Genomic DNA, 22,239 nt, shown 5'->3' with positions numbered 1-22,239 from the left:
AAGGGTTGCTAGGTCGTCGCCCAGAAGCGACGCGTCACACCGGCGCCCGGGTGTGGTGTCAAATAGGCAAGGGTTCCCTCACTTTGTTGGACGGGTGGGGGTAAAGAAGTTAGTCCAAGACCATAAAATTAGGTTAGCCACTTGGAACATAGGGTCTTTAACTGGTAAGTTGGTAGAGTTAGTAGATGTTATGTGTAGGAGAAAGATTGATATTTTATGTCTTCAAGAGACCAAATGGGTAGGTGAGAAAGCTAAAGTGATAGAACCTTAGGGATATAAGATTTGGTATACAGGAATAAATAGGAATAGGAATGGAGTAGGGATTGTTATGAGTCGTCAGTTTATAGATAATGTAGTTGAGGTCCGTAGGAAGGGTGATAGAATTTTACTTATTAAATTAGTATTAGGTACGTATATTATTAATATTATTAGTGTTTATGCACCTCAAGTAGGTTTAGATGATTCCATTAAGCATCAATTTTGGGAAGATTTAGATGGAGTAGTACAAGAGACATCTTATGGAGAAAAGCTTTTCATCGGCGGTGACCTTAATGGACATGTAGGCATTAGTAGGGATGGATTTGAGAATATCCATGGAGGCTATGGTATAGGAAAAAGAAATGAAAGTGGAGAAAGGATTTTAGATTTTTGTTTGTCCTATGATATGATCTTAGCAAACACTTGGTTTAGGAAAAGGGAGTCTCACCTAGTAACATTTAAAAGTGGGGTTAATACGAGTCAGATAGATTTTTTCCTACTTAGAAAGAGAGATAGGGGTTGTTGCATCGATTGTAAGGTTATACCAGGAGAAAGTGTAGCTACACAACATAGAGTCTTAATTTTAGATCTTAGAATTAGACAATGCCGCAAAAGGGATAGACATAGGATAGATCCTAGAATTAAGTGGTGGGCACTGAAAGGAGCTAAACAAGGAATGTTTGTAGAGCAGGTAGTTAAGGAAGTTGATTGGTGTCTCGAGGAGGATTCAGAATCAATGTGGAATAAGATAGCGGGTGGTATGAGAAAAGTAGCTAAGGAGGTATTGGGTGAGTCTAAAGGCGGTGCACCACTAGGTAAGGATACATCATGGTGGAACGAGGATGTCAAATTAGCTATTAAGGTTAAAAGAGAGTGTTATAGAAATCTAAGTAAGAGTCGTGATAATGAGAATTTGGAGAAGTATATGATAGCAAAGAAGGAAGCTAAAAAAGTTGTTCGAAACGCGAGGCTAAGGTATATAAGGAGGTTTATGACAAGTTGGATACCAAAGAAGGCGAGAAGGATATTTATAGGCTTGCAAAGATGAGAGATAGGAAATCGAAGGATTTGGGTATGGTTAGATGTATCAAAGATGAAACGCAAAGGGTTTTAGTCAAAGATGAGGAGATTAAGGAGAGATGGAAAGATTATTTTGATAAGCTATTTAATGATAGTCATGCTCAAGATCTTGGAGACTTCTCCATTCCTTTTCATGAGATAAATCGTGACTTCATGCGCAAGATTCAAAAGAAAGAAATTGCAGAGGCTTTGAAGAAAATGAAATCAAGAAGGGCAGTTGGCCCAGATGGTATACCTATCGAGGCTTGGAAATGCTTGGGAGAGAAAGGTTTAGAATGGTTGACAAATCTTTTTAACTTGATTTGGCGAACAAATAAGATGCCTAATGAGTGGAGGAAGAGTACTTTGGTGCCTTTATATAAGAATAAGGGTGATATACAAGATTGCACAAACTATCGTGGTATAAAACTCATGAGTCATACTATGAAACTTTGGGAGAGGGTGATTGAGTCTAGGTTGAGGAAGGTTGTCATGATATCGGAGAATCAATTTGGTTTTATGCCTGGAAGATCAACTATGGAAGCTATACATCTTCTTAGACAACTTATTGAAAGATATAGAGAGAGGAACAAAGATTTGCATATGGTTTTTATTGATTTAGAGAAGGCATACGATAGAGTACCTAGGGACGTTCTCTGGTGGACAATGATGAAGAAAGGTGTTTCTCTCAAGTACATTAGTATAATTAAAGATATGTATGAAGGAGTAGTAACCAATGTCCGCACTTGTGGAGGGGTGACAACCAATTTTCCGATAACGGTTGGGTTACATCAAGGATCTGCTTTAAGCCCTTTCCTATTTGCGATAGTGATGGATGAGCTTACGAGATCAATTCAAGAAAATGTACCGTGGTGTATGTTGTTTGCTGATGATATTGTTTTGATTGATGAGTCTAGAGCTGGGGTTAATGCTAAGTTAGAATTATGGAGACAGACATTGGAAGCTAGAGGTTTTAAGTTGAGTAAGAGTAAGACAGAATACATGAAATGTCGATTTAGTAAGCAACGAAATAGAGATGGGAGTGTAGTGAAGCTTGGTGAGCAAGAAATACCGGTGGATGATTCTTTCAAATATTTGGGATCTATCATTCAAAAGTATGGAGAAATTGATGGAGATGTAAATCATAGGATAAAGGTTGGGTGGATGAAATGGAAAAGTGCTACTGGAGTGTTGTGCGATCGTAGAATGCCATTGCGGTTGAAGGGAAAGTTTTATAGGACGACTATTAGACCTGCTTTACTATATGGTACGGAATGTTGGGCTGCCAAGAGACATCATATTCAAAAAATGAGTGTAGCTGAGATGCGGATGCTTAGATGGATGTGTGGAAATACAATAAAAGATAAGATTCGGAACGAAGAGATACGTAAGAAGGTAGGTGTTGCACCCATTGAAAATAAGATGCGAGAGAATCGTTTACGGTGGTTTGGACATATTCGGCGAAGGCTTAATGATGCTCCAGTTAGAAGGTTGGAAAAATGGGAAAATATATTAGTTAAAAGAGGTCGGGGTAGGCCTAGGAAGACTTGGATGGAGATGATAGGAAAGGATATGAATGCTTTGAACCTCACCGAGGACATGGCGTTGGATAGAAATGATTGGAGGAAAAGGATTCATGTGGAAGACCCAAAATGAATTTCTTTTTTGGTTCATATCGCTGACCCCAATTGTTTTGGGATGAAGGCGTAGTTGTTGTTGTTGTTGTTGTTGTATGGATAAAACCTTGGATTGAGTTGTTTCCATCTAAAAATAAGATTTCTTGACTCGTGAAATTTTAGTGTACCATGGGCCGTTGATTTTTGAAGCTCTTAAAAAACCTTCTTACTTGTCATAATCACATGATTTAAAATTCATTTTATACTAAAAAAAACCTTGTAGATCACGTCCATAAGGTCGTATCTTAAAAAAAAACTAAAAGATATGAAAAGAAGGTGATTTGTACGCAATAGTTCCATGCCTTCAATAACACCAAATATTAACCCTATGTAAAGTGTACGTGTGCATGTGTGTATCTACGTAATTTGAATATTGTTCATTTTCCCCTGCCAAGAATACCTGAGATATATTTCCACTACTTCTTTGGCGCATTTGATGGGTATTCTCAATTCTGTTAGTCCGGGTCCTAGAGATCAACATATAAAACAAAAAGTTAGTGGCACTGGGATTTGATGAATGTAAGCTCATAATTTTATGTTTAATTATTGAAAGAAATAAAGGAGTGTTATTGGGCGTGGCAAAGGAAAAATAATGAATGCTTTGAAAAGAGATGTAGTGACTGAACAGGCTATGAACTTAACAATGTCTTTGTTACGATGGGATCCAAGCGTTTTTGGCTGGGAAAAAGTTTTTTTTCCAAGAGATTTCTTGAAGGGTATGGTGGAAGTACCTCGGGGAAAAGGGAAAAGATGCCAACACTGACATTATGTGAGGGGGAAATCCCTCTAGACAATATGGTGGAGAGAAGAGTGAAGATTATGATAAAAAGTCAATGGTTGAAGGAATGATTGAGGATACGAGAGGTGTGTTGAACAGATGGAAGCAATCACATAGGATACTTATAACTTGTTATTTTCAATGTTTTCTTGCATGATATATATATATATATATATATATATATATATATATATATATATATATATATATATATGATGGATGACTGGATTTTATTGGTATTGTTGTCAACAGTGTTTTTTTCCAATGGATAAAATGAATAGTTGGAGTGCTAGGAAGGCTTGCTAGTCGTGGTAGTGATACTGACTGGATTTAGGTGCTAGGTGCAGAAGTCTTCTATTGCTTTTGTGTGTGCCCTGAAAGTGAGTCACTGTCTTTTGATGTGTTATTGGTAACTTCTTGCCTGCTCCCCATGATATACCATGAGACACTTAACTGATTTCACATAACCTTATCTTTGTGGATGCAAAATGTAGAGGCTTAATCGTCTTTGCTAATGATGTTGAACCTCATAAACATTCATGGCCCTGTAAGCATTTTTGTTGTTCCTTTTCATGTTTGATTGGTAAGTTTTTCTATCTACATTGATCACCTTGTGGATGCTCTTTCCTTGCTCGTGATTTGACCATATGGTTTGTCTGGACTCTGGAATGATTCTTGCCATGTTTGTTCTTGGGCTTTGATGTTTTGGTGATGAATTGTAAGTTTATCATTATTTTATCTCATTGGGCTTTGGTGGACGGGCAAACAAAAAAACATATTTTTAACTTGTTCACTGATATTTTCAGGAAAATGGAGAAAGTGTTACTCATTTTCATCTTGTTGTAAGTTGTATCACCATGTCATTAAAGACTCTAATCATTAACCGGGACTATGATGAAGTTGCCATTTGCTTCTTCAACACTGTAAGCTGCCGCAAGTATCTTCCTTTGAGCAGTTATTTTTATTCAAATTGGAACTCTTTTAGTTTTTATTTTTGATATAGTCTGTCATCAACTGCCAGGATTATTATGCATATTTCATGCAACTAACTTTTGTATGCAGAAAAGTTGGAAAAAACGAATAATGATAAATATGAGATATATGCATGTGTAGATATGTACCATGCATGGATGTGCTTGTGTATTTCATGCCATGTTTAGTTTGTTGCCCTAAACTTTTTTTATCCTTGCTGATTAATAAACAGAAAGGAATCACTGTAAGAAGTGTTAGTACTGATTGGTATTTGGACAGTGTTTCATGCTTGTTTGCTTGTTACCAAATTCTGCTGTCTTGGTATCCTCTAGTTTTTTGTTAATTCTTGTCTATAGCTCTGGCAAAAAGTTTGATCACATTCAGCATCGATAAGTGCATCTCAATTTTTATCTTTGTTTTTTTCCCGTTTAATGGAGATAGTTGATTTGTCTATGCTTTGATTCTTTTAGGAAGATTAAGTTTTTTTTTTCTTTTCTAATATGGAGATGATATATATCTTTTAATTTTTGAGATGAGAAATGGTACTATTGTTATGACAATGAACTTGAACAGAATGATGTGCTCAATCATGGTAGTGGGTTCTGCCTTAAACATGTATTAGTTTGGTACTTGTGCATGTTGTGATGTCCTTCAGTAGCTCCAACAATTTAAGTTCTTGTACGACACAATAAATATTTATGGGCTGACATTATGCCAATATCTCCTTGGTTGGCATTAGAATTATCAACATATAGAGGGCCTTCTGGGTGTCCACCATTCTTGTGGTAATTTAGTGTATATTGATGTGTCAATAAAGGTATTATAATTTTAAGCAAGATATATTCAGAAAATTGTTTTTAGCTGATTAATGTTAAGTCATTAGTACTGGAGTTATTTATGTGCTTCTTTCTTGATGCCATTCTGCTTCTTGAGAAAGTAGTCTCCAATCAAAAGCAGGAAAACCAAGTTCTTTCTTGATGTCATCCTGTTTCTTGAGAATGTATTCATCAATCAAAAGCAAGAAAACCAAGCTTACTTTCCAGCTTCGTTTGAGAAAACATGTCTGTGATGGGGAATCTCAGCAACTTTCTCTATTTCTTGAATTCAAGTTGATTGTCAGAAAACTAATTAGATGTTATAAAATTATTCTATTTCTCATGAAAAATCCTGCCTCTTTGATAATATGTATGGATCATCAGTTTGAGGAATATGGATAGATTAACTTTAGATCAGAGTTACCAGAAGCTTCTTAGGTAGGTGGGAAGCTCGCTTCCCGGAGACTCGCTTCGGAAGCGTGATACTTCTCGCTTCCGAAACTTCATGGGAAGCTCAATTCCCCCACGCTTCTTCAATGCTTCTCATACACATGGTCTATGCATACTATACACTTTTCTCATGTTTCTTTTCATCTTGTTCATGTATTTTCTTTCACGCTTTCACTCACTTTCCATGTACTTTCTTTAAATTGGTAACCATCATTGTTAGATTTTAACAAAAATTTAACTCTTTTACAAAAAAATCATGAAATATAAGAATGATCAATTTTATTTTAGTTTTTATTTGTTTCTTGTTTGATTCTATATTGCTTTATTTTTTATTCATATTTCACTTTTAAATTGAAACTTCGCTTCCTGCTTCGTATAAATTTTAAAATGCCTCGTTTCTTGCTTCCGCTTCCCGTATTGTTTCCCGCTTTCGCTTCCTAGTTTGGCAACCTTGCTTTAGACTGGTTTTAATTCCAAATATGTATAGTAGTAAATGCTTGAAACATTATCCTGAAAAAATCAGCCTAGAATAATCAGGTTGACATTGATGTCTTGGGGCAAGGCTTCTCAAGACAAAGGAAAAAAGGAAAAACGTGGGAAACCAAATCGAGCAAGGTGACTCATTATGTATATGTAATGCATGATTTGAAAATTCTTGTTGAGTAGCGTTCTGCAGTTATTTACTTTCATCAACATATCAAGATGGTAGAATCTATGACATCTTGAGTACTTTCCATTTACAGTTCTATTCTTCACGCTCTCTTGGCAGCTTCACTTTCGAAACTCTAATTTTTTTCCATTTTCTTTCTTTTTCCAGAGGGAAAAGAAGAGTTTGCAGGATTTGAGCGGTGTTTTTGTCTTCAATGTTCTTGAACGTGAAGATCTTGATAGGCCGACAGCAAGGCTGATAAAAGAACTCGGCCATATAGAGGGTATGCCTTGTCTTAGTGTTGCCTTTTGCCCCTTGAGTTAGTTTCCAGGCCTGACAACATGACAGAACATTTTGAATTAATAAAGCATATAACTCCATTTATGCATTCTATATTGCACACCATCATGTACATATGAGAATTTGTCCATTTATAGACTTGAACCTTTAACTATTTCTTATAAAGATTGTCCACCTTAAAATTGCATACCATCACTACTTGCCTTTGGCATTGTTTCTGGGGACAGAGGAATTGAAGCACCATGAAGGAATAATCCAGTTGATGTTAAAATATGTTTTGTGTGTGTGTGCATATATATATATATATATATATATATAATCATGGGTTTTTTAGTCATTTCACTTAATGTAAATAAGGATAGCCTAGTAGGGGCTGTATAGACTTTTAAGTCTTTTATTTTCTGTAATTTTACTTTTTCAGTTAACATGACTGTTGGGAACAGTCCAACTAGCTGTTGGACTGCTTTCAATGGTCATAAATGTGACCGTTGGAGGCAGTCCAATGGCTGTTGGACTGCCCTTTTGTCTCTTATTTGGCTCTATAAATAGAACTCTCCCTTGTATTTTGACATGCTTTTCTAAGCATTTTTATGGTTCAATGCATATTATATTTTTTACATTGTGTTTTCTTTGTGATTGTGTTTGGTGATTATCTCCTTTGTGAGATTGTGATTGGTCCATTAGTGGCCCATTTTTGTATTCGTGCTCTCATGTAGCCCTTAGTGGCATTCTATTGTATTTGTATTTGTTCATTTCATGGCATTCGAGCCTAGGGATCTTGTGTTTGAAAGACATCTTGATCATGTTCCCCTTGTGGTGGTGGTCATCTTCAAGTCTTCCTCCTCACCATGTTTGTCATCATGGGCAAAAGAGAATCTTCTTCGGTCATTTCCTACAAGCTTAATGAAAGCAACTACTTGATGTGGGCTACCGCCATGGAAAACCATATCAAAAGGGAAAATGTTGTGGGGTTTTGTTAGTGGAACCACTATCGAACCCCAACTAAAGCTATCAAGAAGAGAAATATATCAAATTAAAGCTCTTTCTGAAGAAGAAAAAGAGAAGACTCTAAAAGAATATCAAGAAATAATGGAGGATTGGGAGGCCAACAATGATCAAATACTTTCTTGGTTCATCAATACCATGGAGTTCAAGATCACTACCAATATTATCAAATTCAAGAAAGCATGTGATGTATGAGTGTTTTTAAAGAGCACGTTCATTAAAAAAGGGCATGGGTCAGTTATATTATCTCCGAGATAAAGTGTGTATAAGGGATTTTTATGGTCTCTTATCTCTCATATGAGATGAATTGATTATGCTAGAACCTAAGTGTGAATGCTCGACAATTGAAATGAGGCAACGTCAAGTAGAGAGAAAAAATCTTTTCTCCTTATATGACCTTAGACTGGAATTCGAGCAAGTACGGTCATATCCTTTCAATAAAATTTTTGTTCCTTCTATAAGTGCGACCAGTGTTATAAAAAATGCGCCTTAAGGCATGGCCCTCTGTGCCTCAAGGCGCAAGCCTGAGGCACAAATTGTTTTTTTTTTTACAACAAGATTTCTGAGACATGATCAACAAGATTTTTGTAGGTTAATCTCATATATTTTTCAGTCAGTTATGTAATCAGTTTCTTAGTATATTACTATATTTTAACTTTTGTTGGTTAATCTCGTATATTATTCAATTATTTCAGTTATGTAATTAGTTTCTTAATATATTTTAACTTTTGTTGGTTAATCTCATATATTTTTCAGTTATGTAATCACTTTTTTAGTTACTTTTATATGTTAATCTCATATGTTTTAGAATAATCTCATATATTTTAACTTTTGTAGGTTAATCTCATATATTTTCCAGTTATTTCAGTTATGTAATCAGTTTCTTAGTATATTTTAACTTTTGTTGGTTAATCTCATATATTTTTCAGTTATGTAATCAGTTTTTTAGTTACTTTTATATGTTAATCTCATATTTTTTAGAATAATGTCATATATTTTAACTTTTGTTGGTTAATCTCATATATTTTCCAGTTATGTAATCATTTTTTTAGTTACTTTTATATGTTAATCTCATATATTTTAACTTTTGTAGGTTAATCTCATATATTTTTCAGTTATTTCAGTTATGAAATCAGTTTCTTAGTATATTTTAACTTTTTTGGTTAATCTCATATATTTTCTAGTTATGTAATCAGTTTTTAGTTACTTTTATATGTTAATCTCATATTTTTAGTACTTATTTGAGATTTTCTATTTCTTATTGGTTGTTATTTCATCAATAAAGTATTTCTTTATATTTTTAGATATAATTTTTTTAATTTTTTAAAGTTTTCAAAAAAATTATTTGAGGCTTACGCTTTACGCCTTGCCTCAGTTTTTAGTGGTGCGCCTCACTACGCCTCAACGCTTTTCACAACACTGAGTTAGATTCTTGTCCAAGTGTGTCAAGCAAAAACTAGACTTGGGATGCACAAGACTATTGATGAGGTCATTGCCGTATCAAGACCCAGAAACTATGTAAAAACCTATAAACCTCATCACTTTGAGAGAAAATACAATGGAGGAGGAAGAAAGATCATTTGTCACTTTTGTGATGAATCGGGACACATAAGATCAAATTGTCCAAAACTCAAAAGAAAGGTGGCCGCGGCGAGTGAAGAACCTCCAAAACATGAAGAAACAAGAAAAAGAGGCGACTTCAATGATTTGATGATCACTCAAATTGCGGAGGCCGTTTCACAAATTTTAAAAGCCACTCCTTCTACATCCAGTGCTGCCGTATCTTCCTCTTCTCCTTCGGGTAAGTCCTCTTTGATTTTGGATTCAGGAGCCTCTTTCCATATGACACATAATGAATCCTTACTTTTAAATTGCACCAATTCATATATGAAACTTTTTTAAATGTGAAAAGTATATAAAATTTATTTATTTATTTCAAATGATTCAAAAAATTTTCATGTTCAAATTGTTAAGAGTTATTCCAAAACTTAATTTAAATCTTTTTTCGGTTTCTCAAATCTCCGATTATGGGTGTAAGGTCTTTTTCTCATCTAAGGCTTGTTGAAGTTGATTGTGCAAAACCATAGAAAGGGAAACCTTTACTATATGAATTTTTTATGTCTTTCTAAAAATTTTTTTTGTAACTATGCTAAAGCGGTTGACTTAGACCCTTGACATAGACGTCTAGGATACCCAAGTATATCCAAACTATCTCTTTTGCCGTTTTTTTGAAAAATATTTTAAGAAAAAAGATTATGTATGTAATGATTGTTTACTTGAAAAAATGAAAATGTTACCTTTTGGTTCTAAAACCTATTTATCTAATGAAATTTTTGAATTGGTGCATTCAGATGTGTGGGGTCCTGCTCCTGTTATATAAAAATGTGGATTCTCATATTATGTTACATTTATAAATGACTTTAGTAGACATACTTCGACCTACTTCCTTAGATTCAAATCCGAAGTGTGTTTTCATGTTTTAAAGATTTTCATCATCTTGTGAAAAATCAATCTAAAACAAATATTAAGATCTTTCGTTCTGATTTAATGGGAGAATTTCTTTTAAATGAATTTCAATCTTATATAAAAACCAATGGTATTTTACACAAAAAAATCATCTCGTAGGACTCCTTAACAAAAATGGTATTGCCTAGAGAAAACATCGTCATATTGTTGAAACCGCTAGGACCAATGGGGGCTCCGCTTGTCTAGTAGGAGCAGCTAGTGCACGCCACCTTGTGTTGGGACATTGCAAGTTCAAAACCCAATGGTATAGTTGTATAACTGGTAGGGGGTTTGCCTAACCTCAGCTTGCCTTAAAAAAAAACTAAGACTACTTATTTTGAAAAGTGCTCCAAAAAGGTTTTGGGCTGAAGCCGCTCTCACCACGGTTTATTTAATGAATAGAATGCCTTCTCAAATTACAAAACAACTCTCCAATTAAAAAACTTTTTAAAACTTTTTCTGATTTGAAAAGGCTAAGTTTTTTATGTAAATGCTTTGTGCTTATTGAAAAACATGATAAATTTTCTTCCAAAGCTATTGAATGTCTATTTTTTGGATATGTCGATAATAAAAAAGGCTATCAGTGCTATGATTTAAAAAATGACAAACTTTGTGTTTAGGAATGTTACTTTTTGTGAAAAGAAAAAAAGATTTGATCTTGAAAAACCTAAAGAAGAATCCAAGTATGCTTTTTTGTTTGACTTGTTGTCTAAGTCAAATTGTAACGACTCCAACTCGTACCCTTGAAAATGCGGATTTTTTTTTTAACAATTGCAAAATTTTTTCCAGAAACCCGAGGCCTTTACAGTTCCACTCCCAATTGGATAAAACAATCAACCACAATAGAACTTACAATTATCATCCATACAAACCAAATCTTTATTGAATAATAAGTGATAAGTCTCGAGACAATTGCATAAATAAAGAATTTAGAGTGCAGTAACAACTAAATAAAACGAAAAGGAAATAAAAGAAGACTGAGCCACGTTGTCCATCTGTAATCTGTCTAGCAAGTGCGTGACACCGTAACTTCCCTAAAAGCTAGTTGCCTCACTGGTCACATGCGGTTGTGAAAAAACCCACAAATAGAGAGTGTTAGAAATTCGAAGAATTCTGCGTACGAATCCCTCTAATGAAATAAATGAGTATAAAGAACACAGATAAAATTTCATACAATAATTTAGAGGAATGCAATTATGACAATTACATAACTCAATTTAGCATTCATGCAACATGGAACATTTATTAAGTATGAAAGGACATTAATCAATAAGAGGGATCACAATTTAAGTAAGCAAGTCATTTACGACAATTTATTATTTTTTCTTAAAGTTTCTCTTTCCATATGCATACCCTATTAAATGCATACAATTTAAGTTTTTTTTTTAATTACCGTTGCCCACAAATATATTAAACATGTGTAATTTCTCGAGGTCAAGTTAGGTTTCTAGGGTAACTTAGGATAAAAGTTGTATTTTATTTACTGGGTTCCAAACTTAGCCCTCAACCGAATCATCTTCGAAACATTAGACCTCCACGTCTAATGTCGGGACACTAAGGACCTCCATATCCAATAGTGTTACTTTTTTAATATACCAAAACAAAAGCTGTGTCGAACACACCACCCACAGGTAAAGTGACAGACTCTCCCTAAAACCGTGACAAGTAGAAAGAACCTCAATATCGGGTTTAGGGGTCAAAGTAAAGCACACAAAATTTTTGTATCCTCGTGGTTCACTAAAACCGAAGCTCTAAGATGCCCATTCTTTTGATGGGGGATCTCAGTACATATATTACACTGTTCTTATTTATTATCTTTTTATTAAAAGCCAAATATTATGTTCTGCAATTTAGTATACAAAAGCAAGGGAAAAACTTGCATCTACCCCTGCGACAGTCATCACGGGACTCTCGTTCGTGGAAACACATTGAACAGTGCAATACAATGCAATAAAAATAAATATGATTTTTGGGATGCATTTAGAAATGAATAAGGAAAGAGCAAACCATAGCTCGAGGCCTACGATGATTCATTTTGATCATTGAGGCACCATATGCAAAAACCATAACCATAATCACATGCCATATATGAAATAAATCACTTGCTCGTCTGAATGCACATTCGTATAAGCAAATCGTTGACTACAAAAATATTCATACACATGTATTATTTCATTTCATATGCTAGTGACAAATACAATTTTTCATTATATGCTCAACTTTAAAATCAACTGCATACTTGCATTGCAGACACCATCACAAGCATAATTTTCTTAAGTGTGCATACACCTGTCAATGCAGGAGTCTCTTTGAATGCATGTACTCATGTAAACATTGCATATGCATAGCTAATGCATGTACAACATCGAATTCTGCATAACCATAGCAGTGTATGTTATGAATAAATTCTGCATATACTTAGTAAAGAATAAATTCTGCATATACTTAGTAAATGCATCTTTCTTTTCATCAAGCGTGCTGGTACCTGTCAATACACTGTCCCACATATACGCACCTCAATGCGCACTCACTTTAATGATCTATCTTACTTAGATGTACATTAAATACATACACAACACTTGCAAGAGAGAAAAATCTGTAACAGAATACCAAATCACCTGTAGACATGAATCTATATATATATTTTAATAAGCATGACCCAATCATATTCTGCATAACACAGCAACATGTATGGCTAAATAAGGTTTTGCATAACACAGCACATACATGTCTAAATAAAATTTTGCATCACACAGCACATAGATGTCTAAATAAAGTTTTAGATTGCATATGCATAGCTAATGCATGTACAACATCAAATTCTGAATAACCATAGCAGTGTATGTTATGAATAAATTCTGCATATACTTAGTAAATGCATCTTTCTTTTCATCAAGCGTGCTGGTACCTGTCAATACACTGTCCCACATATACGCACCTCAATGCGCACTCACTGTAATGATCTATCTTACTAAGATGTACATTAAATGCATACACAACACTTGCAAGAGAGAAAAATTTGTAACAGAATACCAAATCACCTGTAGACATGAATCTATATATATATTTTAATAAGCATGACCCAATCATATTCTGCATAACACAGCAACATGTATGGCTAAATAAGGTTTTGTCTAAATAAAATTTTGCATCACACAGCACATACATGTCTAAATAAAGTTTTACACAGCACACTCCCCCCCCCCCCCCCCCCCCCCCCCCCCTTTTTTTTTTTCTCTTTGTCTAAAGATTTCACCCAGCTGACCCAGTCGGTTGGGTCTCCAAACAGGCCCAGCTGACCTTAATCAGCTGGGTCGGGTTTGGTCAGCCCCATGCCAGACTGCCTGCCAGTCCGGCTGGCCATAACAGCCCATGCACAGGCCCCAGTCCGGGCCTGTGTGCTGTCAGGGCTGAACAGCCACCAAAAGAAATCTTATTATTAACAATTTTTTTTGATTTCAAGAAACGTGACCCAGGCCTGCAGCCAAACCACCCAAACATGCAGTTACAGATTCTTTCTTTCTTTTAAAAAGAAAGATGAAAAAAAAATACCGAAAACCAGCCATGGGGACGATCCATGGGTCATCCTCCATGTATCGTGGTGGAATCCACCATGAAAAACATTTTTCCCGTGGATTCCATCCAAAAAAGCATAAAATCGAACCTGTGTTCAATTTCTCATCTATTTTCAAAAGAGGAGACCCGTACCTTATAACCAACGCTTTGGGGCTGCTGTTGTTGCGAGAAGAAGATTTGCCGGCCACCGATCCTCTGTCGTGAAGGGGCGATCGGGAGGGAGAGCAAGAAAATGAGGGAGAAAGACAGGGAGACAAAGAGGGAAGGAGAATGAGAGGGGGAGAATGGGGTTCAGGAGAGCCCCCCTAAAATAGGCTGGTGGCCCCCGAAAAGGAAGGAGGGGATAGATTTCCCCCCTTTACTTCGGCGGCCTTGCACCTCTCCCAACTTTTGCACAATGTTAGGGTTTTGAACCCTAACGCCTTCCCCCTTTCCTCCCAGTATCGGGTTCAGCCTTGTAGCGGCTGAACCCTATTACCTTTTTTTTTTCTTTCACGGGGCGCGGCCTGGGTCCGGACTCGAGACCCAGAAGCTAACCCCGAGTTGGGTCCGCGCCTCATTCAAGTGATGTGGATCCACAAGTTGGATCCAAATGGATCCAACTATGGATCCTAGAGTTAGATTGGTATTTTTATTTTAAATATTTATTAATAATTAAATTTTTTCTAATATACATATAAATATATATGGTATTATATATATATATATATATATATATATATAGAGAGAGAGAGAGAGAGAGAGAGAGAGAGAGAGACCCCTTTATGGGTCCTGGATTCGAAACTTGGATCCCAGGCCCAATTCAAACAAATTTCGCATTATATATAAAAAAATTCAAATAATTACCGAAAAAATATGGTTATTACACAAATGTTGAGATTGATGATTATGAAAATGATGATAATGAAGTTTGTGATAATACTGAACCGAGGGATGAATCAAGCGTTGGAGGAGAACCTACTCATGATCTTATACATTACTCTAGAGTCTAGACATGGTAATACAAAGCATCCATGTGCACTTAAAACATATAGTCAACCGCTTGAAATAGAGGAACCTTGTCTTAGAAGATCAAAACAAATATCTAGAACCCCAAGAGGTTTGTTTCATATGAATCTTTTTCTCCCAATTATACGGTGTCTTTTAGCCATTAATTCATATCATGAGCCATCCAACTATAGAGAAGCTAAAGACATCAAAGAATGGGTAGAGGTTACGAACTTAGAATTAGATGCCTTACATAAAGCCAATACTTGGGAAATCCAACCTTTTTCCAAGGGCAAGAAGACGATATGATGTAGGTGAGTTTTGAAGATCAAAACAAAGAGTAATGGATCCCTGAAAATATACTAAGCTAGGTTGGTTGCAAAAAGGTATTCATAGGAATATGGTATAGACTATGATGAGAGCTTTGCCTTAGTAGCTCGTATGATTGCCATTAGGACTCTAATTGCCGTAGCATCTATTAGAAATTGACCTATATATCAATTAGATGTTAAGAATGCTTTTCTGAATAAAAATTTGAATGAAGTTTACATGAATCCTTCCTCTGGTTTAAATATTGAAAAAAGCATGGTTCTACGCCTTCGTAATGCTTTATATGGGTTTAAAGAAGCCCCTAAAACATAGTATGATCGATTTAGTAAGACTATGTTAAATTTTGGATTTAAATCATGTTATACTGACACTGCTCTTTTTATAAGATCTACAGGTTCTACGATTATCATTTTGCTCCTATATGTTGTTGATATGATTATAATAAGAAGGAAGTTGAAGAAATTACAATTATGCTTAAGAAAACTTTTGATATGACTGATCTTGCTTTCTTGTGATATTTTTTAGGTATCGAAGTAGCCTATTCGCCAAGCGGATATATTTTGTCTCAAATAAAGTTTGCAGCTGATATTGTTGCACATTCGAAGATCAAAGACGAGAAATCTGCTACCACTCCTGAAGTGATTAATACCAAAATGAGAGCTGAAGATGGAGTTTTATTGGATGATCCAACCCCTTAAGCAACTTATTGGATCACTAATGTATTTGTCTATTACTAGACAAGATATTGCGCATGCATTGCATACTCTGCAAGTCAATTTCAACATGCAACTGTTGTTATATATATATATTGTCATATACAAATTTGTAATAGGGAATGTCTTATAGGGGCATTTTTATCATTTTACATCATGTAATAGGACATTTTATTAGGAACAATTTTTTTCTTTTTATTATTTCTTTTTAAGCATGGGCTCTATGGTCTTTAGACTCTATTGGGAGCTCCCATGTGGTCTCTCTCTCTCTTGTATGTGTATATATGGGGGTGTTGGTCCCCCTTCATTCTTTACTGTTTTAGCTCAAGCATTTGCTTAATAAACACATATATTTTTTAATCTTTTGTGTAGCCATTTTTCGCTCTTGTATTGTCTCGTAATGGACTTGTGCATGTTCCCTTTGTGTTTGTGATCTTGTAAGCCCTTAGTGGCCTTGTGTTTTGTATTTTCGCATATCTCATTACATGGTATCAGGGCCATAATGATCTTGGTCTTTTGGAAAGTGACCATCAAGTGTTCATGATTGTAAGAAAGCATCCAAAAGTATTTGTGTGTTCGTGGTGCTTGCAGTTACTTAAGTGAATACATTTTTCCATATTCTTCTCATTTTTTCTCTTTTTTCTCTCGTTTAAAATGGAGCATGATCGTAAAATTGATCTCTCCTTCAAGTTAAATGACTCAAACTACATGATGTGGGCATCTCCTATGGAGAATAACCTCAAGAAAAAAAACTTTGGAGATATGTGATGTGCACTATTCTTAAGCCTCAACTCAAGCTCACCAAACTAGGAGGTCAAGAGAAGGCTCTAGAAGGAGATGCTCAAATCAAGGTTATTGAAAATCATTAATTTAAGGTATGGGTTTTATATGATATAAAAAAACTTTAAATAAACACATGAAAATGTCAAATAAACTTTATAAATAATATACCTTTGCCTTAGTCGTAAGTTGTAGCGAACATAGACGAGGTTATTGAGCCTTTTGTGCTCTATTCTATTTCTTCGTTTTGTATGTATTTGCTCAAAGACGCTCCAATTTCTCTTGCATCCACTTGTACTACACGTTTGATTAAGAATGCAAATGACAAAAGCTCTCAAGTTTGAAATATCACTTTCAAACTTGGTTCACCACATGTCTGAAAAAATAAGAAAATGAGAAATCAATAAGACAATAACAATTGTAAATTATAATCATACAAAACATCATAACTAAATAACAATATCAAATTAAAATTAAAATATTCAAAATAAATTACTTGGACACATTATGCCATTGTTTCGCACTGGTGCATGTCTCTCCATATCATAAATTTTCATTTCCTTATGAATTTTATCTTGAACTAGGGATGGTAGTGGACCGGGGCAGATGTAGGGGACAAGGTCTCCACCCCTGTCCCATCTCAAAATTCTGCCCTCCATCTCTGCCTTTATCCTCGCACGGGTTTTGATTTTAACCTCCATCCTCGTTTTATGTCCTCCATCCCTGGTCTAAACGGGGCGAGGCAGGGCCTTGTTTCTCCTCGATCCACTGCCATCCCTAAAGAAGGAGGTTGAACTGTCGAAGGGTATTTTAATAATTTTACTAATAGGGATCGAGGATGAGGCGAGGCAAGGGGATACGTAAGTTTATCCTCGCCTCCATCCCCGCACGAGTTTTGATTTTAACCTCCATCCCCGTTTCAAGTCCTCCATCCCCAGTCCAAACAGGGCGAGGCAGTGCAGGGCTCCATTTTCTCCGGTCCATTGTCATCCCTATCTTGAACACCATAATCAAGGTTCAACCTTTCAATGGAATCCAAGAGTCCATTGTTGACTTCCTTGTCCATTTTAAATATAGGGGAGTATCTAAATGCATGATTTAAATAATATGCTGCAACATGAAGAGGTAGATGAAGTTGCTCGGTCCACCTATGATCAATGATGTTCCATATAGGGATTTGCAATTTTTTCTTTTCATTCAAATTATCTCTAACGATCTTTTTTGCCTTATTCATGACTTTATAAATATAACCAATAGTTGATCTGTCTTCACTATCAACCAATCGAAGCACCTTCATGAAAGGTATAATTATTCTCAACAACTTGACGTAAGAATCTCAAAATTTACTTTTGAATACAATATCTACAATTTTTCTTGGCTTTCTTTTTTGTGCATGGGGATATGCATTCCACTCATATGATGAAAACATTTTTTTAGTGCAGTATTATTCTTCACTAGACTTTGCATTGTCAAAAAGTTCGTAGCAAATCTAGTAACTACACTACTAATCAACTCAACACCACTAGTGTACTTTCTCATCAAGTTCAAAATCCATGCATGATTGTAAATAAATTTACTAACTTCTTGACATCATTCAACTGTGTGCTTTATCTCATCCATGTTGCCGATGTCTTCAAGCATGAAGTCTATTCAATGAGCCACTCATGGAGTCTCAAAAGAATGACTCATAATTTTCTGCCAATTCTTTACTTGTTGCTCTATAATTTGTTGCAGTAATGAATCGAACAATATTTTGAGGTTGAACCTCTTCCACAACATGATCAAATACCCCGAGCAATACTTCTGCTGTCTTGGGCATATCAGACAAATCAATTTACTTCAAAAACATAATTCCTTTGGGGGCAATAGACATTGAACTTTATCAAGATCCTTGACTTTCTGTCTGTCCACACATCTGCCATGATTCTACATCCAGTTTCTTTCCATTATTGCCTCATCTCATCACAATATGCCTTCACTTCATTCACATTAATATCTAAAGTTTTTTCTCTCAAAGCATAATATGAAGGCATTTTATATCCAAGCCCGATATTGATTATCATCTTTTATGGTTTGAAAATGAAAAGAATTTGCTGCATTGAAAGAAATGTAGACATCAATCACGACATTCGCCTGATCAACTAAATGTTGAGGAGTCGTAGCAGTACGAATGTCCGGTTGCGTCACAGGGACAGTCATAGGAGTGAAGAAACTCCTAATAGAGTTTCTAGCTCTACCTCTTTTCTAAGAACTTCTACTCATCTTTCTCCTATTCTTTTTGTTCCCGCGACACTACTACTAGCACCAGCCACACATTTTTCCTTCGCTGCAAAACTTTCTACTTTTGATGCTATGCTAGGGGTTGTAGGATCAAAAGTAGGGAGCTCATCTTCGTCTTTCCAGTGCTACACATACCCCATTTCTGCCCTACTCATCTTTTTTTCTTGTCTTTTTTCTTTCAAATTAGTAAGGAATTGTTGACATTGTTATTTCACGGTATCCGACAAATTCTTTGATGTGCAGACCGTAACATTTAGATCTATCCCGGCTAAATAATGCTTCAATTGAGAGATATCACCCAAAAAAATAGTATGGCAATAGTTGCACTTGATTTTTAATCGGTTTTCATTCATTATTCGAGTGTCCCATTGCCATGTCAAATCATTTGAGGTCATCTTCCCCCAAAAAAGCTCAATGAGAATCAAAAAATAGTTTTTTTTAATCTTAACCCACTTTCTTGATTGAAAAAATGGTAGAAATACACTCTTGAACAAACCACAAAATCCCTCTCTCTTGTGCATGGATCGACCCCCAAATCACCCTTACGAGTCCTAGGGTGCGTGGATACCTCTATAATGACTTCTACACAAATGAGGGAGTCGACCTTAGAGGTGTTTAAAACCCAAAACTGGAAAATTATGATTTGGCCCTTTTTTAAGAACGTGGACTCCACATCGTACAATACAGTACGCTACATATATGATATGCACTCATATCACGATACAGGTTTATATCGTATCAATTTTCTTTATAGTAGCAGTATAAATCGTATGATACATACAACCTTGCTATAAATAGAGCTCTCCCTTGTATTATGACATGCTTTTCTAAGCATTTTTATGGTTCAATACATATTATATATTTTACAGTGTCTTTTTTAATTTGTGTTTGGTGATTATCTTCTTTGTGAGATTGTGATTGGTCCATTAGTGACCCCTTTTGTATTTGTGCTCTCTTGTATCCCTTAGTGGCATTCTATTGTATTTGTATCTGTTCATTTCAGTTGAATGCTCGCAATTAACTGTGAAAACGTCTACAAAGAGACAATGTATATAAAACACCAAATCCACGAAGGGATGTGTTCATAAAAACACAAGAAGAACACCCACAAGTGCACAAAGGCACAAATATACATCTACAAAGGCATACAAATAATAACTTTGTATTGAAAAACAAGAGAGAGCTTTTTGGAAAAAGCTTGACACATTACAAAGGGGAAGACCCCTATATATACACAACAAGAGCCAAGGAGGGGCTCCAATATGAACGTTGGAGCCCCTCCAACAGTTAGAAAACTAACCGTTGGAGGGGCCTCAACGTCTATAGTTGTTGGTCCCTCTTGGTCAAAGAGAAAGAAAAAAGAATAAAGAAAAAGAAAAAGAAAGAAAAAGAAAAAGAAAAAGAAAAAGAAAGAAAAAGAAAAAGAAAAAGAAAAAAGAAGAAGAAAAAAAACATTACAAACATATTCATAAAGTGAATATACGTAAAATGAAGAAAAAGACAACTATACCCTTATTGGGTATTACATCAATTAAGCATGATATATATATATATATATAGGTGGACATATTTTAACACCACCCTTCAAGCTTACTGTGTGATGACCGAAAGTTTGCCAAGGAGAAAATGAAATCGAGAAGAACATAGCGCCTTGGTGAAGAAATTAACCAATGTCACGTATGGCAGATTAATGGTCTTCTTCATATATTCTTCTCTAACATAATGAGAGTTCATCTCGATATGTTTTGTTCGCTTATGAAAGGTGTGATTTTTGGCAATATATATAGCACTCTTGTTATCACAACACAACTGTGTAGATTCTTGAACATAAACTCCCATATCTTTCAGTAATTGTCGAATCCAAACAATCTCCATAGTGATGGTTGCCATTGCTCGATACTCAGTTTCTGTGGATGATATAGACATCTTTTGTTGTTTTTTGCATATCCATGAAACCAGTGATTCACCTAAAAAAATGCAAAAACTAGTGGTGTAGGCACAATTATTTGAATCACCTCAACAATTAGAGTTAGTATAAGCAATTAAGTTTAAATCGAAAGATGGAGATAGAAATACTCCCTTATTTATGGAACCTTTCACATATCTGACAATTTGAAGAACAACACTCATGTGAGCTGATGTATGAGCATGTTGAAATTGACTTGCAACATGTACATCATGAGAAATATCTGGTCTTATAATGCTAAGATACATTGATGAGCCAACAAGTTGCTTGTAAGGTGTTGGATTTTCTAGAAGAATTCCGTCTTCAATTTTTATTTTTGTTCCAACTATTTTAGGAGTTTCAAAAACTTTATTATCTGAAATATCAGACCTGTCAATAACTTCGCAAGCAAGTTTAGTTTGAGACAAAAAATATCTCCTGTGAGAGTATGCAACTTCAATGCCCAAAAAACATGTCAAAAATCCCAAATCTGACATTTCAAAAATTTCAGTTAAGGTAGCCTTAATTCTCTTGATACCTATACTGTCATCCCTTGTGATTAACATATCATCAACATATAATAACAAAATAACAGTTTTTGCACCAGATTTCTTAACAGATAGTGCAATATCAGTGTAATATGAAATAAATCTATTTTCGATCATTATATCGGTAAACCGATCATACCAAGCCTTGGGAGCTTGTTTTAAATCATAGAGAGCTTTGTGCAAACGTAGAGTTTTGCCCTTTGGCACATTCATTTCCGGAGGTGGTTCCATATAAACTTCTTCATGCAAGTCTCCATTTAAGAATTTATTTTTTACATCAATTTGGTATATATTCTATTTTTAATTGATGTTATAGTAATTAGACGCCTAACAGTAACCATCCATGCTACGGGGGCAAAGGTTTCATCGTAATCAATACCATATTCTTGCCCATACCCTTTGGCGACAAGACAAACTTTATATCTCTCAAGAGACCCGTCGCTTTTAGTTTTAACTTTGAAAAGCCACCTACAACCTATGATTTTCTTTCCTTTAGGTAAATCTTAGAATTCCCAAGTTTTGGCTTTTCTAAGGGCTCTAAGTTCATTTTCCATTGCATCCCTCCACTCCACCATTTTTTGGCTTTTTCGAAACTCTTAGGTTCTACATATGA

At 35.3% G+C, this 22,239-nt stretch overlaps 1 protein-coding gene across 1 annotated transcript in view; it reads left to right on the top strand.

Annotated features, from left to right (window-relative positions):
- KU70 (ATP-dependent DNA helicase 2 subunit Ku70-like protein) overlaps window positions 1-22,239 on the top strand; it is a 147,358-nt gene that overhangs the window by 1,098 nt on the left and 124,021 nt on the right. The window contains exons 3-4 of the mRNA XM_090015016.1: window positions 4,578-4,694; window positions 6,826-6,940. Of these exons, the coding sequence (XP_089871142.1) occupies window positions 4,578-4,694; window positions 6,826-6,940 (232 nt within the window). The remainder of the gene's footprint in view (window positions 1-4,577; window positions 4,695-6,825; window positions 6,941-22,239) is intronic.

This window comes from Nuphar pumila, chromosome 7, assembly GCF_984573655.1.
Source record: "Nuphar pumila chromosome 7, dmNupPumi1.hap1.1, whole genome shotgun sequence".
NCBI classification, from domain to species: Eukaryota; Viridiplantae; Streptophyta; class Magnoliopsida; order Nymphaeales; family Nymphaeaceae; genus Nuphar; species Nuphar pumila.
This window is presented reverse-complemented; position numbering and strand designations above follow the sequence as displayed.